The 17,845-nt window shown below is 45.5% G+C and overlaps 1 protein-coding gene across 1 annotated transcript in view; it reads left to right on the top strand.

Moving 5' to 3' along the window:
* Positions 1-17,845, top strand: part of LOC126269513 (solute carrier family 22 member 7-like) — a 132,942-nt gene that overhangs the window by 15,935 nt on the left and 99,162 nt on the right. Inside the window, exons 3-4 of the mRNA XM_049973999.1 lie at positions 11,899-12,126; positions 16,566-16,723. Coding sequence (XP_049829956.1) covers positions 11,899-12,126; positions 16,566-16,723 — 386 coding nt within the window. The remainder of the gene's footprint in view (positions 1-11,898; positions 12,127-16,565; positions 16,724-17,845) is intronic.

The raw sequence follows: 17,845 nt of genomic DNA, 5'->3' as shown, positions 1-17,845 counted from the left end.
ATGGCGCTAGCTGCGCAGCATTTGTGCACCGCCGCCGTCAGTGTCAGCCAGTTTGCCGTGGCATACGGAGCTCCATCGCAGTCTTTAACACTGGTAGCATGCCGCGACAGCGTGGACGTGAACCGTATGTGCAGTTGACGGACTTTGAGCGAGGGCGTATAGTGGGCATGCGGGAGGCCGGGAGGACGTACCGCCGAATTGCTCAACACGTGGGGCGTGAGGTCTCCACAGTACATCGATGTTGTCGCCAGTGTTCGGCGGAAGGTGCACGTGCACGTCGACCTGGGACCGGACCGCAGCGACGCACGGATGCACGCCAAGACCGTAGGATCCTACGCAGTGCCGTAGGGGACAGCACCGCCACTTCCCAGCAAATTAGGGACACTGTTGCTCCTGGGGTATCGGCGAGGACCATTCGCAACCGTCTCCATGAAGCTGGGCTACGGTCCCGCACACCGTTAGGCCGTCTTCCGCTCACGCCCCAACATCGTGCAGCCCGCCTCCAGTGGTGTCGCGACAGGCGTGAATGGAGGGACGAATGGAGACGTGTCGTCTTCAGCGATGAGAGTCGCTTCTGCCTTGGTGCCAGTGATGGTCGCATGCGTGTTTGGCGCCGTGCAGGTGAGCGCCACAATCAGGACTGCATACGACCGAGGCACACAGGGCCAACACCCGGCATCATGGTGTGGGGAGCGATCTCCTACACTGGCCGTACACATCTGGTGATCGTCGAGGGGACAATGAATAGTGCACGGTACATCCAAACCGTCATCGAACCCATCGTTCTACCATTCCTAGACCGGCAAGGGAACTTGCTGTTCCAACAGGACAATGCACGTCCGCATGTATCCCGTGCCACCCAACGTGCTCTAGAAGGTGTAAGTCAACTACCCTGGCCAGCAAGATCTCTGGATCTGTCCCCCATTGAGCATGTTTGGGACTGGATGAAGCGTCGTCTCACGCAGTCTGCACGTCCAGCACGAACGCTGGTCCAACTGAGGCGCCAGGTGGAAATGGCATGGCAAGCCGTTCCACAGGACTACATCCAGCATCTCTACGATCGTCTCCATGGGAGAATAGCAGCCTGCATTGCTGCGAAAGGTGAATATACACTGTACTAGTGCCGACATTGTGCATGCTCTGTTGCCTGTGTCTATGTGCCTGTGGTTCTGTCAGTGTGATCATGTGATGTATCTGACCCCAGGAATGTGTCAATAAAGTTTCCCCTTCCTGGGGCAATGAATTCACGGTGTTCTTATTTCAATTTCCAGGAGTTTATATGTCAGTAGTACTTTTTATTGTGGTCTATTTACAGTTTTTAAGCTGCAGACAATCTGCGAGTGTATTTATTTTTTCCCATTTTTTGCTGCACATCTGATTATGGTCATTATAGACCGAAACCGATAATCTGTTAACAGAAAGTTTGTGACCATAGACGTAAATTAAAGGAAACTTATCATATATACAGGTCACTGTTTTATTCGTGACAATGTCGCAGCCTGTAAACCACTTACGATTGAAATAAATAGGAAGTACAATGAAGCTAAGGCTAAATAGCTGCAGGAAAAATAAGAAGAAATCGGATAAGATGATCGTAGGAAGAACTGACTGAGCATACAGAAAAGTCAAAGCAACATCCAGTGAAATTAAAAGCAAGGTTGGTAACATTAAGAGTGCAATGGGAATTCCACTGTTAAACGCAGATGAGAGGGCAGAAAGATGGAAAAAGTACTTTGAAGATCTCCGTGAAATTTGGAAATTTGTGGTAAGTTCCTATGGAACCAAACTGCTGAGGTCATCGATCCCTAGACTTACACACTACTTAATCTAACTTAAAGTAACTGTAACTGACGTTAAAGACAAGGACATCACACACACCCATGCCCGATGCAGGACACGACCCTCCGACGCGTGGTGTGGGGAGGGGGGAGGGGGGGAGGAGCCACTCGATCTGTGGCAAGGCGCCTAGACTGCACGGCTACCTCGCGGGGCGACCTCTGTGATAGGGAGGACTTGTTTCACGACGTGACAGAAGAAATTTGATTCGAGATGGAAGGCTTAAGGGATCCGGTGATAAATTCAGAATTTAGAAAGAGCTTTGGAAGACTGAAGCCCAAATAAATCAGAAGGAATAAGTTCCATCCCAGTTTCTAAAATCATTGGAGGAAGTGACAACCAAACGACCATTCAAATTGGTGTGTAGAATGTATGAGACTGACGACATACCATCAGGTTTTCGGAAAAATATCATCCATTCAGTTCCAAAAATAGCAAGAGCAGATAATTGCGAGAACCATCTCACAGCTAGCCTAACAGCTCATGCTTCCAAGTTGCTGACAAGAGCAATATATAGTAGAATGGAAACGAAATTGAGAAACTGCTAGATAACGAGGGGTTTGGTTTTAGGAAACGTACAGGCACCAGAGAGAGAAGTTCTGATGTTGCGCTTGATAAGGGAAGCAAGACGGAAGAAAAATCAAAAGACATTCACAGGATTTGTCGACCAGGAAAAAGTGTCCAACGATGTGAAATTGCGCAAATGTTTGAAATTCTGAGAAAAATAGGAGTAAGCTATAGGAAAAGCTGAGTAATATGCAATGTGTACAAGAACTAAGAGAGAGCAATAAAACTAGAAGACCAAGAACGAAGCGTTCGGATTAAAAAGGATGCAAAACCAGAATACAGTCTTTCGGCCCTACTGTTCAACCTATGCGTCGAAGAAGCATTGACGGAAATAAAAGGAGAGTTCAAGCGTGGGATTAAATGCAGGGTGAAAGGATATCAGTGATAAGATTCGCTGACGATATTACTGTTCTCAGTGAAAGTGAAAAAGAATTATACGATCTGTTGAACTGAATAACAGTCTAATGAGTACAGAATAGGGAATGAGAGTAAATCGGGGAAAGGCAGAAGTAATGAGAAGTAGCGGAAATGAGAACAGTGAAAAAATTAAAATCAAAATTGGTGATCACGAAGTAGACAAAGTTAAGAAATTCTGCTACCTCGTAAGCAAAATAACCGATGACAGACGAAGAAAGGAGGACATAAAAAGCAGACTAGCAAAGACAAAGAGGGAATTCTCTGCCAAAAGAAGTTTACCAGTATCAAACGTAACCCTTAATCTGAGGAAAATTTTCTGAGAATTTACGTTTGGAAAACAACATGGTACGATAGTGTACCATGGATTGTAGGAAAACCGGAACAGAAGAGAACCGAAGAGTTTGAAATTTGGTACTACAGAAGAACGTTGAAAATTTGGTGGACTCGTAAGTTAAAGAATGAGGATGTTCTCCTCAGAATCGGACAAGAAAGCATACATACGGAAAAAGTTGCTAAGAAGAAATACAGGATGGTATGATACGTGTTAAGACATCTGAGAATAACTTCCACGCTCTACAGAGACCTGTAGAGAATAAAAACTGTAAAAGAAAACAGAGATTGAAATTTATCCAACAAATAATTGAAGACGTAGGGTGCAAGTGCCACTCTGAGCTGAAGAGGATGGCACAGGTGAGGAATTCGTAGAGGGCAGCATCAAATCATTCATAAGAGTGACTAATTAAAAAGAAAGTACAGAGTGCAGATTCCACAGGTGGATGTTTATATGTGAAGTCTGTACCCATTACAGATGCTAGAAAACATTTTATGAAAGCCCAGTGACACAGAAGAAAAGAATGTACTACACAGTTAGCTGCTAGATCTCAAGAGGTTCTTCAGCAATGTGGTGAATGCCGTTTAATGTGTTGGCAAATTTCATTTGCGATTTATTTGTGTGTTGTGACATAAGAGTGTCACTCTACTGTGCCCTCTGCTTAGAATGTAGTGTCACGTTTTTTGTGACGAAGAGAGGGGAATGAAAAATTATATCGGTACCTAGGTGTCTCCCCGACTCTCTGCATTTTGGTTTAGAATTTAGACAAGAGCATCGACAAGAAGCCTGTTGTTCATGTGGGCTAGCAACCAGAAGCGGTTTGCCACCATCTCCTAGCCTGTGGTCAGTAAATTACTGTGACAAACATTTATTCCGCTATCGAGCACCTCGGGTCGTGAGCCATGACTCTATTCTGCTAGAAGCCATTTTGGCAGCTTAGGCGCCCAACGTATGAGATTTTTAAGTGCCTGCGACCCTGATGATGTATACAGGATGTGGTGTCATTTTTGTTTTGATTATTATGAGAGAGAAGGTAGATGTTGAAACCCGGCGCAAGCACGTAGTCCACTTCCTACGGATCAATTACAGGGGTTCACTAAGCTCAAAAGCCCATCTAAGAGACGAATGACCAATAACTGTGTCGCTTATACTCACTTACTGACACACTATGGACAGGCTTGCAATTAAAATCTCGCCTTTGCGGCGAACTGTGTTGATCAAGACGTTGCATCACTGCCTCTCCTCCCTCAGCCACCCAAATACTCACGATGACAATCTCTTCTATCGTTTACGTTCAAATCGACAGATTGTGCTTTCAGCACCACTGTATGAATGTGAATTAGCGACAACAGCAATAAGACTGCGATTGTCCATGGTGAATTTGACATGACGTAGGGTTCTAATGTGCTTCTCAATAACTTGATTTTGTTATTATATTATTGTACAACGTCGGTGATGATAATTCACGTTATACAATGTTGCTTCAATCATGCTGCATGTCTGCAGACTGCGTAACTATCCACAGCTGCTCATCGAATATTACGAAATTTTATTCGAAAATTGATGGACTTCAGCTGTTACTACTTATCAGTGACATATGTAGGTTGGAACTTAAGTAGTGGCAACACTGTTGTGGAGACACTGTGCAATGGAATCTACTATTGTCGCTGATAGCATACGTTGTTCACATACCTATCTTACCTCCGAGCAAATGGACTCGCTCGTCCCACGTCACCGAAGGAAACGCAGTAACTTGTGAGCGAGAGGTCTAACGTAACGGTATCACTATGTTTTGGAAACAGGAACAACGGAGTTGGAACAAGAGGTCGCACAGCACAACAGTGTCATCAAGGTCTTCAAGAGGCGTGCAGGGAATCGGCATTGCCGTACAGAACAGTGGCACGTTGGGTAAAAGCCTTCAACGGAGGTCGGCAAATTGTGGCAGACGTGCATCGGGCTGGTCGGCCTTGCGTCTCTGAAGAAGAAGTGCATGCTGTTGCCGCGTTAGTGGACAGTGATCGACGCCATACGATTCGTGGCTCGAAACCGGATTAGCGCATACGACTGTGCTTCGCATCCTGAAGGAGCGCCTGGGCATGCGAAAAATTGCAACACGATGGGTTCCGCATGTCTTGACGGAAATGCAGAAACGGATGCGTTACGACGCTGCTCAGGTGGACTTGGAGCGCTATGAGCCCGAAGGAGAGGCTTCCTTACGCCGTATCGTAACAGTGGACGAGACGTGGACCACATCGTACGAGCCAAAAGTAAAACGCCAATCCAACGAATGGCGTCATTATGCGTCGCCGCGGAAGTCAAAAGTGCGTCATAACCCCAGCATGGTGAAAGTTGTGGTGATTCCCGTGTACGACTGTGCTGGTGTTATCCTAACGCATTACGTTCCTCCATGGCACACCGTCAATGCACAGTTATTACTATTCGTGTTTGGAGCATCACCTGCGACAAGCTTTGCTTAAGAAGTGGCGATACTTTCTGCGCAACCCACCCATCATTTTGCACGACAATGCACGGGCACATACAGAGCAAGCTGTGGCTGCTCTGTTCGATCGATGGGACTGGGAAGTACCGTACCATCCACCATAGTCCTCGGACTTAAGTCCTTATGAGTTTGACTTGATTCCGAAGATGAAGGAATCACTTGATACCATTCACTTCAGAACTGTTACAGAGTCTGTTTTATGTAAGAAGCTCTGCGGGGATTCACATAAAAAATTCGGAGGCACTACTTTTCAGCGCCCCCTCGCAGGAGTTGAGTGGAACTCATGATTTTGCGTTTAAATTGCGCGATGTTTAGTTACAGACCGCAGATACAAGGGCAGTATAGCTCGATCTGTGGACAGTACGTCCTCTAGAAACTTTTGCTTCAAACTGTATTGACAGTGTGTCTCGACGGTCAGAGTGAAGTACATGGCTCAGACAGCCTCTGCCGCGACCAGATTTTATATCAAAGGCTGCAAATATCCGTTATGGATGTCATCACTACAGGCGGCATAGTTAGAGAAAAAGGAAAGACACCGTGATGTGAATGTGCACGTAAAGAAAGTACATCCAAAACAAATGCTGTTCTGTCAGGTGACATCCCTTTTTACATAGTTATTATGGATAATAACGAGTTTCGGAATTCATGCAAATTAAAACATACCTCCTCTACCTTTGAAAGAGTAAAGACAACGGCCTTGCTGTAGCCTACAGAGTAGCGTGTCCACGTCCGCTGTTGACGAACAGCGAGTTGTATGTACATTGCCAGCTGGTCTCTACACAGTCAATTAGACTTGGCATTCATGTATCGATCCACAGCAAATCAATATTTGCGAAAGGCTATCGAAATTTTTATACTTCCATTAACTTTCGATATATGTAGCATATAGATACTTTTCGCCGACTCTTATAATTCTTTATCCTATGTATTTTAATTGGTAATTATGCCTAAGTTACCACTAATATTCACAATTCTGCAAAACGAACTTATCAAAACTAATATTTATTGAGTACTTTTAGTACCACGTTCATATATGACACTTATTGCAAAGATTAGTGAAACGGTAAAAAAACGAAAAACTTTCAACAAATTCCAGTGATCATTCGAGATAAGGGCAAATAATTCGAAAAATACTCGAAGAAGAAACTTTGAAAGTAATACCGTACGTGATAGCGCCTATTAAGTCCAATCCCCTTTGTGTATGACACGATTTTTGGTTTAGCCAAACATTGTCTACCACCTTTTTGTTCCTAGGTCTGTCTCCGTCTAGGTTTAGTGTAATCGACCTTCCAAATTTTCTTTAGTTTAAAAGCAATGATAATATAGATATACGGGTAATATACGAGGAAGCACAGAGACCGGTAAGCAAGGAAAACTAAGAGAGTAGTACGCGAATTAGAAACAACGCACATCAAAGACGCACTCTTCTTCATTAATGTTCAGACTGTATATCCAAGAAGAATTGACCAAAATAAGGGAAAGGTTCGGGATAGGTATCAAAATTACGAATGAAAGGATTTCAGCGGTAAGGCTGACGTTGCTATCCTCGCTGTAGTGAGGAAGGGTTGTATATTTAAGAGAGTGAATGGTCTACTAGGCACAGAATATGACTTAACAATAAACGAAAAAAGGCGAAAGAAATGAGGAGTAGCAGAAACGAAGTTAGAGACAGGCAACATTATAAGTGGGTACCATCTAGTAGAGAAAATGAAGTATCTGTGTTATGTTTGGAGCACAATAACGCATGAAGGATGAAGAAAGAAGAGTAAGACTAAGAAAAGGGGGCATTCCTCGCTAAAAGAAGTTACTAGTATCAAGCATAGGTCTTAATCTGAAGGAGAAATGTCTGAAAATGTACGACCCTTGGATAGATCTGAATCATGGACTACGGCAAAACAGGAAAAGAAGAGAATGAGATTTTCACTCTGCAGCGGAGTGTGCGCTGAGATGAAACTTCCTGACAGATTAAAACTGTGTGCCCGACCGAGACTCGAACTCGGGACCTTTGCCTTTCGCGGGCAAGTGCTCTACCAACTGAGCTACCAAAGCACGACTCACGTCCGGTACTCACAGCCTTACTTCTGCCAGTATCCGTCTCCTACCTTCCAAACTTTACAGAAGCTCTTCTGCCAACCTTGCAGAAGTAGCACTCCTGAAAGAAAGGATACTGCGGAGACATGGCTTAGCCACAGCCTGGGGGATGTTTCCAGAATGAGATTTTCACTCTGCAGCGGAGTGTGCCCTGATATGAAACTTCCTGGCAGATTAAAACTGTGTGCCCGACCGAGACTCGAACTCGGGACCTTTGCCATTCGCGGGCAAGTGCTCTACCAACTGAGCTACCGAAGCACGACTCACGTCCGGTACTCACAGGTAGGAGACGGATACTGGCAGAAGTAAGGCTGTGAGTATCGGACATGAGTCGTGCTTCGGTAGCTCAGTTGGTAGAGCACTTGCCCGCGAAAGGCAAAGGTCCCGAGTTCGAGTCTCGGTCGGGCACACAGTTTTAATCTGCCAGGAAGTTTCAGGAAAAGAAGAGATTCGAAGCGTTTCAGAAGGATACTGAAAATTAATTGGACTCGAAATATAAGAAATGAGGTGTTCCACAGACTCGACGAGTACCTATTAACCGTCGATCGCTTTTGCACAATCTGGTTAACGAACTAACTAGTTAGAAAAACTGCGATTACCAATGTCCATGGAAGTTTCAACACCAAACTCGAATGACTAGACACAAAGATAAGGGATGTTTCTAATGCTTGACCAGTATCAGTTAGCAAGTCTGAACTGGTAATTACATGACAAGAATTACTGTACTGGACGGGGACTCGTATACAGCGGTTATTATCCCTATCAACTAACCATCAAATACATTGAATATTGTTTCATTCACAGGTAACAAAGTGTGTGCGTGTTTAAGCTGAGCGCAATCAAATATCAGACATCGTATTTATTCGCCAGTAGCGAGGTGTTTCAACCTCAAACGAAGAGATGAAAAATTATTACTGTACGGAGAATCGAAAGTGGTAGCTATCGCCGTTGTTTTCTAGCCACAAATAGACATTAAATATCGTTACCTTTCAGCAGTAGAGAGATAGACACGCTTCGGAACTAGAAATAACATGCCGCAAAGTTCTGTGCTGACAGGCAGACGAATCCCGCAGACATCGTCGTTGTTGACTACCCGCGAAGAGGCGTTAACTGTCAAATTCTTTTTCACCAGTAGCTAGGAGTGGCGTGTTACAACTTTAAATGATGTAACGGAAGGTGGTGACTCTCTTTCGTTATTGTTGACTAGGCACGAAGAGCTATTAAAATTCAGAATAATTTTTTCACGAGTAGCTAGATGTACAGCTGGTAGAGCTTGAAATGTCATTATGAAAAATTTTGTGCTAGATCGTTATTATAATCCAGATATGCACCTTTTGTGGAGGCCTTGAGGACTTTGGAATCTTTGTGAAACAACTGAGCGATGGAACTGAACGTCTGAAGTTCTTATAAAATACGAAATACGTACCATTTGATCTTACCTGACGATTGGTTCGTTAATTGAACTGAAATTTGTAATATAAGAAAGATTATTGGTGACTGAGTTTCTACTCATGCCAACTTTGGTCCCTGTCATGAGCGGATATAAACCGACTCTGCTCCAGTCGACAGAGAGGGTTATCATATTTAATCGTGATTTGCAACCAAGGAGCTACCGCCCGTTCTTCACTTGTCGTTACCAGATATGAAGGGCGTCTGTTCGGGTTGGTTAGAAATCGTAGTCTGAAGTGGGAACTGAACCCCTACCACTCACATACCAAACTAGCAACAATCCAACACACTACTCAACTCCACATTTGGCTGGATCACGATTTTGTCGTAATGGAGGATTCGCCACACTGGATAAGAGTTAACTACTCACAAACTCAACCTGACTCGCTGTGATTACAATTAAAAATAATTGAAGTTCATACGAAAATACCTATGGAGATCAAGAATAGTTCTTGATGGTAAGCCAGTCGTACAAGTTCTTCATTTTAGCTATTTAGTCTGCAGTACGTATGTTTTTGGGTAGGGTCCGCCTTTAGCATAAAACAATTTTATTTTTTAACCCAAACATGTTTCACTGCAGCTGCAGCATCTTCAGCGGACCCTATCCAAAAACATACGTATTGTTAAAGCAAACACGGAAAAAAGAGCTTCAGCCCCAGGCTGATTATTAGTCTGCAGTGTCAGCTATGACGGTGGCACGCAGATAAAACTACGTGCGTAACAAAAAAAATACATTAGAAGATTAGAGACACACCTCAAATTTATTCGAGTTCCATACAGAGCAGTGTTCTCTAGTGGTCTTTTACAGTGACCATTTTTTATAGACAAAGGAGTGTACCGAAAAGAGATTAGAGGACCACCAAGGAAGTTACAATATGTGGGCTGCATGCATATCAGGCGGAACCATTTCCAGTTGTTTGGATATTTTAGAGCGTGATGGTACATACACTCCTGGAAATTGAAATAAGAACACCGTGAATTCATTGTCCCAGGAAGGGGAAACTTTATTGACACATTCCTGGGGTCAGATACATCACATGATCACACTGACAGAACCACAGGCACTTAGACACAGTCAACAGAGCATGCACAATGTCGGCACTAGTACAGTGTATATCCACCTTTCGCAGCAATGCAGGCTGCTATTCTCCCATGGAGACGATCGTAGAGATGCTGGGTGTAGTCCTGTGGAACGGCTTGCCATACCATTTCACCTGGCGCCTCAGTTGGACCAGCGTTCGTGCTGGACGTGCAGACCGCGTGAGACGACGCTTCATCCAGTCCCAAACATGCTCAATGGGGGACAGATCCGGAGATCTTGCTGGCCAGGGTAGTTGACTTACACCTTCTAGAGCACGTTGGGTGGCACGGGATACATGCGGACGTGCATTGTCCTGTTGGACAGCAAGTTCCCTTGCCGGTCTAGGAATGGTAGAACGATGGGTTAGATGACGGTTTGGATGTACCGTGCACTATTCAGTGTCCCCTCGACGATCACCAGAGGTGTACGGCCAGTGTAGGAGATCGCTCCCCACACCACGATGCCGGGTGTTAGCCCTGTGTGCCTCGGTCGTATGCAGTCCTGATTGTGCCGCTCACCTGCATTGCGCCAAACACGCATACGACCATCATTGGCACCAAGGAAGAAGCGACTCTCATCGCTGAAGACGACACGTCTCCATTCGTCCCTCCATTCACACCTGTCGCGACACCACTGGAGGCGAGCTGCACGATGTTGGGGCGTGAGCGGAAGACGGCCTAACGGTGTGCGGGATGGTAGCCCAGCTTCATGGAGACGGTTGCGAATGGTCCTCGTCGATACCCCAGGAGCAACAGTGTACCTAATTTGCTGGGAAGTGGCGGCGCGGTCCCCTACGGCACTGCGTAGGATCATACGGTCTTGGCGTGCATCCGTGCGTCGCTGCGGTCCGGTCCCAGGTCGACGGGCACGTGCACCTTCCGCCGACCACTGGCGACAACATCGATGTACTGTGGAGACCTCACGCCCCACGTGTTGAGCAATTCGGCGGTACGTCCACCCGGCCTCCCGCATGCCCACTATACGCCCTCGCTCAAAGTCCGTCAACTGCACATACGGTTCACGTCCACGCTGTCGCGGCATGCTACCAGTGTTAAAGACTGTGATGGAGCTCCGTATGCCACGGCAAACTGGCTGACACTGACGGCGGCGGTGCGCAAATGCTGCGCAGCTAGCGCCGTTCGACGGCCTACACCGCGGTTCCTGGTGTGTCCGCTATGCCGTGCGTGTGATCATTGCTTGTACAGCCCTCTCGCAGTGTCCGGAGCAAGTATGGTGGGTCTGACACAACGGTGTCAATGTGTTCTTTTTTCCATTTCCAGGAGTGTATATAAGGTACCACCTTCACGAAGCCATCTGCGAGGCGCACTTTATAGCACGCCTCTAGTGGCTGACAGTGCTCGCACACTATAGTTGGTGTGCGATCTTGATCCTGTTCCCCCAACCAAATAACAGCGTATATGGAAACTTGGTATGCTCCATAGTTCTTGTTCGTGCTTCGGTCCCAAATATCCGTTCCGTGCTCAGAAATTTCCACAGCTGAGTTGGTCAATCACTTGCACTGGGTGCAAGGAGCAAGGAGCGGGTTCGTGACCGGTACTGACACAATGTGACGTTTTAATGTGCCAGGAATGTTCAGTCTCATCTTTTTTGCACCTTTTGTTTCAGAAAGGAAGACAACGCGTCTTTCGAGAAGTGCCTGATGTTCAACTCGAGCACCGACGAGCCCATTCCTTGCCAGCACGGCTGGGACTACGACCGCACGTGGTTCTCGCGCACGGCGCCCTCGCAGGAGGACTGGGTGTGCGAGGACGAACTCAAGGTGGTCAACGTCTTCTCCTTTGGACAGCTGGGTGAAGTTGTTGGAACGCTCGCCTTCGCACATATCGGAGATATGTGAGTGTCATCATTACGACAGACGCCATAATTTCCGTTCAGACGCTTCACACTTGGCAACTATTGCTGCTGAAATTATGGCATATGTAGTTTAAATGAACACATTCTTCTCTCCAATGGAGCAGCTCCTTTTTATTTTTCAAATAGCACACTAAATTGAGACTAGTACAAAGACGTTCCAGTCGTGCTGGTTAGTTGCTTTTGTATCATTCTTTCAAAGAAAGGAAGGAAGATCTGTGTTTAACGTCCCGTCGACAGCGTGGTCATTGGAGACGGAACACTGTCTGGGATTACGAAAAGAAGGAAATCTGCCGTGCCCTTTTAAAAGGAATCATCTGGCATTTCTATGGAGCGATTTAGGGAAATCACGAGAAACCTTAATCTGAACTCCTCGTCCTCCCAAAAGCGAGTCCACATTATTTTGAGGCAGATGGGAATGATACAAGCGTATGGCATCGGCGGTCGGGAGACTCCATCCGGGGAAGTTCGGCAGAAAACTGCAAGTCTTACTTCACTCGGCGCCACATTGGGCGACTTCCGCGCCGGTGATGAAGATGAAATGATGATGAGGACAACACAACAAACAGTCCTCGAGTGGCGAAAATCTCCAACAGGGTAGGGAATCGAACCTGGGCCCGCTCCCATGGGATGCGAGAACGTTACCACCCAGCTAATTTGAGACAGATGTCCTCGAAATACAAATTACTTGCAGTAGACACCAATAAATGTTATTAAACATATACAACTCAGGAAGTAATACAGTACAAATCAGGTTACTTAGGCGGAAAAAAGGAAAAAGTGGCTTTTATTGTACTTTAAAATGTACAGGGGTTGAACAAAAATATGGAAACACCACCAGAAATGTATTCTTGAACATAAATGCCGATGCTAACCAAGCCTGAAGGTTGCACTGTTGTATTTGACGACGTTCGGGACTTGTACAACGTCCTCAATCCATTGCATGTATTAGTCGTGTTGGGTACAGATGCCATTGCGTTATGTTGAAGCCAAGTGAACTCGAATTTGGGCGGACTGTTCATGATCGTATGGCAGGCGCTTCAGTAACCAGGGTAGCCGGAGTGTTTGGTGTTTCAGGAGGCACCGTACCGAAGATATATACCACACGTAGGCAAAGCGGAAGAACATGATCCATCAACCGCGCGTGGTAGCAGTACAGTCTCGGGCGCCTTGCCACGGTTCGCACGGCTCACTCCGTCGGAGGTTCGAGTCCTCCCTAGTGCAAGTTAGATTAAGTTAGTTTAAATAGTGTGTAAACCTAGGGACCGATTACCTCAGCAGTTTGATCCCATAAGAACTTACCAGAAATTTCAAAAAACAACATCATTCATTAAGTTACATGGCGGAAGAAAGTGGGTTTGAGTGATCGTGATAGGCGATCGTGGAAAAGGATTGTCACGAAAAATAATAGGACGATAGCTGCAAACTACAGAACTGTATTGCGCACTCGCGAACCCTCTCAGCACCGAAACAACACGAAGGGAGCTGCGTAAGCAGGAAATTTCAGGCAGAGCTGGAATTCGAAAACCACATAGCAGTAATGCAAATGCTCTTAAGAGAAAGCGTGGTACTCAAACGACGAAACCTGGACTATAAAACAATGGAAGAAAGACATTTTGGAACCGTGCTGCTGCTTTGGTCGCAGGTTCGAATCCAGACTCGGGCATGGGTGTGTGTGATGTCCTTAGGTTAGTTAGGTTTCAGTAGTTCTAAGTTCTAGGGGACTGATGACCTCAGGTGTTAAGTCCCATAGTGGTCAGAGCCATTTTAAGAAAGTCATTTGGTCGGATGAGACTTGTTTCACACTGTTTCCAATTTTTGGCCGAGTTTACGTCCCAAGAGCGAAATACGGTAGGGTTTCGATGGTGATTTGAGTAGCCTTATAGTGGTATTCCGTGGGTCCCATGGTTACTGTACAAGATCGTATTGCTGCGAAGAATTACGTGGTCATTGTTACTGATCAACTCCACCCCAAAGTATACTCTTTGTTCCCCAGTGATGCTGTGTTCTTAGACGACAGGGCCCTTTTCCACACACTTCACATCGTCCAGAACTGGTTTTTTGAGCACGTGGATGAAATTTCGCATCTGCTCTGGTCACCACCGTCACCAGATGTCAATATTATTGAGCCTGTGTTGTCTACTTTGGACAAAAGGCTGCATCATCGCTATCCACCTCCATCATCGATATGCTAATCTTGCCGTTGTTTTGCAGGGAGAATGGTATAAGAGACCCTTGAAACCCATAGAGGACCTGTGTTTAGAAATACCGAGATGTTTTGAATGCCAACACCGAATTGGCCATGGTAATTTGTAGTGATTCTGGTATTTTCATATCTTTGTGCACCTCTGTACTTTTGACCGGAAAAGGTTTACATTTCACAGCACGGCCTTGAGTTGCAGACTCAATATTTTTTCTTATTATTGAGAAAGTGCGTCAGTTGCACTCCGAATGAAACTTCTTAGAACCAGAGGCGATTTTTTTAAAAACTAATTCCATATTTTTCATCTTCTGTCGAATTCTCTTACTTCTGCATAGAGGTGCACATATGCACAATCTTCGTGTTTGTTAGCTCGAATATCATCTATATTATTGTTTCCAGAAGCTCGTTTACCATGTTTATGAACATGTTTGCAGTTTCAAAAAAATGCTTCAAATGGCTCTGAGCACTATGGGACTTAACATCTGAGGTCATCAGTCCCCTGGAACTTAGAACTACTTAAACCTAACTAACCTAAGGACATCACACACATCCATGCCCGAGGCAGGACACGAACCTGCGACCCTAACGGTCACGCGGTTCCAGACTGAAGCGCCTAGAACCGCACGGCCACACCGGTCAGCTTGCAGTTTCAGCTCAAACGTTTACATATATTTCGATAACCACATTACCTCATAAATGATGCAGTCATATAAAAAATAAAATGGAAATAAGTCGTTATATGAAGTGACAGATCAGTGACTCGAGGGTAAAGCCCAGTAGGGGATATTCATCACGTATCTATTCAATATGGCTCTCAACGCCATGTTGTACATGAGAAAATATGTAGCATTTCAAAACAACATCTTTCGTGCCCTAAGACTTAAGAAGAGCTCTTCAGGAACTGCAAAAGAATGGCATACCGATTATGGCGCCAGTGTTGCATTTATTTGTGGCAACTGTAGATCGCCTGCTCTATTTCAAAATTGTAATGAGTCAGCTGTCCCGAGTTACGCAGTCCATACTCAAGCTGACACTCTTAACCTCTATGGGGATAGACAGCCAGACAGTACTGCGTAACTAAAATACGTCAAAAGCTGTTCCAATCCATAATACACAACAGTTCACAGTTTTATAAATAATTGTTTCTTATAGTGAAGTGGAGACATCTAGAGCGTCTAGTGAAACAGAAAAACAAATGGCAGCCGCCTATGTTACTGCACTATGGTCGATGGTGACTGAGCGAGTGTCTATTAAATATACACCACCGGAAAATAATTAGGTACACCTAGAAACGCAACGTGACGTCGGTTTTGATCTGATGATAGCAAAGACATCTGGGGGATAGTAGATGTACCGATAATGACTTCAACGTCGTCTGCCAATAGATAAGCCGGCCGCTGTGGCCGAGCGGTTTTAGGCGCTTCAGTCCGGAACCGCGCTCCTGCTACGGTCACAGGTTCGAATCCTGTCTCGGGCATTAATGTGTGTGATGTCCTTAGGTAAGTTAGATTTAATTAGTTCTAAGTCTAGGGGACTGATGACCTCAGATGTTAAGTCCCATAGTGCTTAGAGCCATTTGAACCATTTGTGCCAATGCATAGCGCAGTGACGTAGCTACCAGAGCGATCTAACGAAATTATCAGTCACTATACTTAAACAGTTCACCGTCTAGGCAATTCGACGATTAGAGAGTTCCATTTCCTTGTTCTTGCCGATTTTTGCTTTTTCATCACATGACAACTGTTTTCCACGTGGTATTGTCATAATCGTGATTACATACACAACATTCACTGTCATTAATGAGGTGTGCTTCCTATCTGCAGTAAAGGCACGTACGCACACAATAAGACCGCTCGGAGCCGACTGTCGTTATATCGAGTTCCAGATTCTACCACCTGAATCGTTGATGTCTTTTTATATACTGTACTACTGACATCAACTGCGATATCATTTTACTGCATTTGTCGGCGTACTGGATTTCATACCATTGCATATACATTGCGCACAACTATTCCAAACGAGAATATTAACTTTCCTGTGAATATCTATGCCGTTATACTGATTCAACTACTGTATGCGTTGTCGAGAGTAGCGGTTATCCCACATGTCAAGAAACATCGCTACCCTTGAGTCGACACTCGTACAGATTCGTGCTAATGAGTAAACCTAACAGAAATACGGACAGCCGTGTGATGTGTTCTTCCCCTGGTGCCGGCAGGTGGGGCCGGCGCACGGCGTTCTTCCTGTCGGCGCTGACGTCATCGGCGACGCACTGCCTGATGGTGGGCACGGCGCACTCGTACCCGCTCTTCGTGGCCGTCTCCACGCTAGCCAGCGCCACCAACGCAGCCTCCTTCCAGGCGCCGCTCACCTTCAGTAAGTGCATCTCCGTTAGCTGGCCTGCTGAATTATCCAACGAGAACATGAGAAAATCTCTCGACCTGGAGGGCAGATCAGAAGTGAACTCATCGTAGTCTGATAGTTGGTCTATACACTAGGTAGGATACAGAGCAAAGAGCAGTTGCGGGAGGTCTGTAACATATCCACCTACAGCTGTCGTAACTTCATCATTGGGCTCAAAACAGTTCCCACCCATCAATTTCTTTAGATGTGACAATAGGTATATGACGGAGGGTGCTACATCAGGTAAGTATGGATGATGTTTAAAATCAAAGAATAGAATTCTTACTTCAAATACTTCAGGCTTCCGACCGTCAAAGCTCGTTTGTAGATTAGTGGATTATCTGCAAGAAAAATAATTACTGTCTTTCGCAGTCCAGATCACTTCTCGCCCATTCAGTCATCCGCAAGGTCAAGAAGACTTACGTCATATTCCCCTTTCCAACGTAATCATCTCATATCCTACACGTGTTACAAATAAGAAAATTTGTGAAAGATTATGCAGATCAGGAATCAAACCCACAGCCGGCCCTGTTGGCCGAGTGGTTCTAGGCGCTTCAGTCTGGAACCTCGCGACCGCTACGGTCGAAGGTTCGAATCCTGCCTCGGGCATGGACGTGTGTGATGTCCTTATGTTAGTTAGGTTTAAGTAGTTCTAAGTTCTAGTGGACTGATGACCTCAGAAGTTAAGTCCCATAGTGCTTAGAGCCATTTGAACCATTTTATAACCCTCTGAGGGTGGACGTGGACCCACAATGTCGAGGTGAAAGTGACCAAACCTTGCCGGCGAACCTGCAGTATTTCCAACCTCTGAGGGAACATGTCGTCCTACTTAAGTCTGACATCTTGGCGCTGTCTTTTCAATTCGAATGGGTGTAGATTCGCCTGACCCTAGATCATCCTGAAATGGAGGAGTGCATTCGTGCTTCAGCGATGGTAAAGTCCATGCTGGTTTCACTCTTTCATCGGACATCATGACAGTTTTTCCATTTTGCGAAATGTCTATAGTATAAGCATTACATCGCAGTACTTGTTAGGGCCCAGACCAGAAAGTTGCGTGTTCAAATCACGTCGGGGTCACCAGTAATGTAGGTCAGA

The sequence above is a fragment of the Schistocerca gregaria genome, chromosome 1 (assembly GCF_023897955.1).
Source record: "Schistocerca gregaria isolate iqSchGreg1 chromosome 1, iqSchGreg1.2, whole genome shotgun sequence".
Classification (NCBI taxonomy): Eukaryota; Metazoa; Arthropoda; class Insecta; order Orthoptera; family Acrididae; genus Schistocerca; species Schistocerca gregaria.
This window is presented reverse-complemented; position numbering and strand designations above follow the sequence as displayed.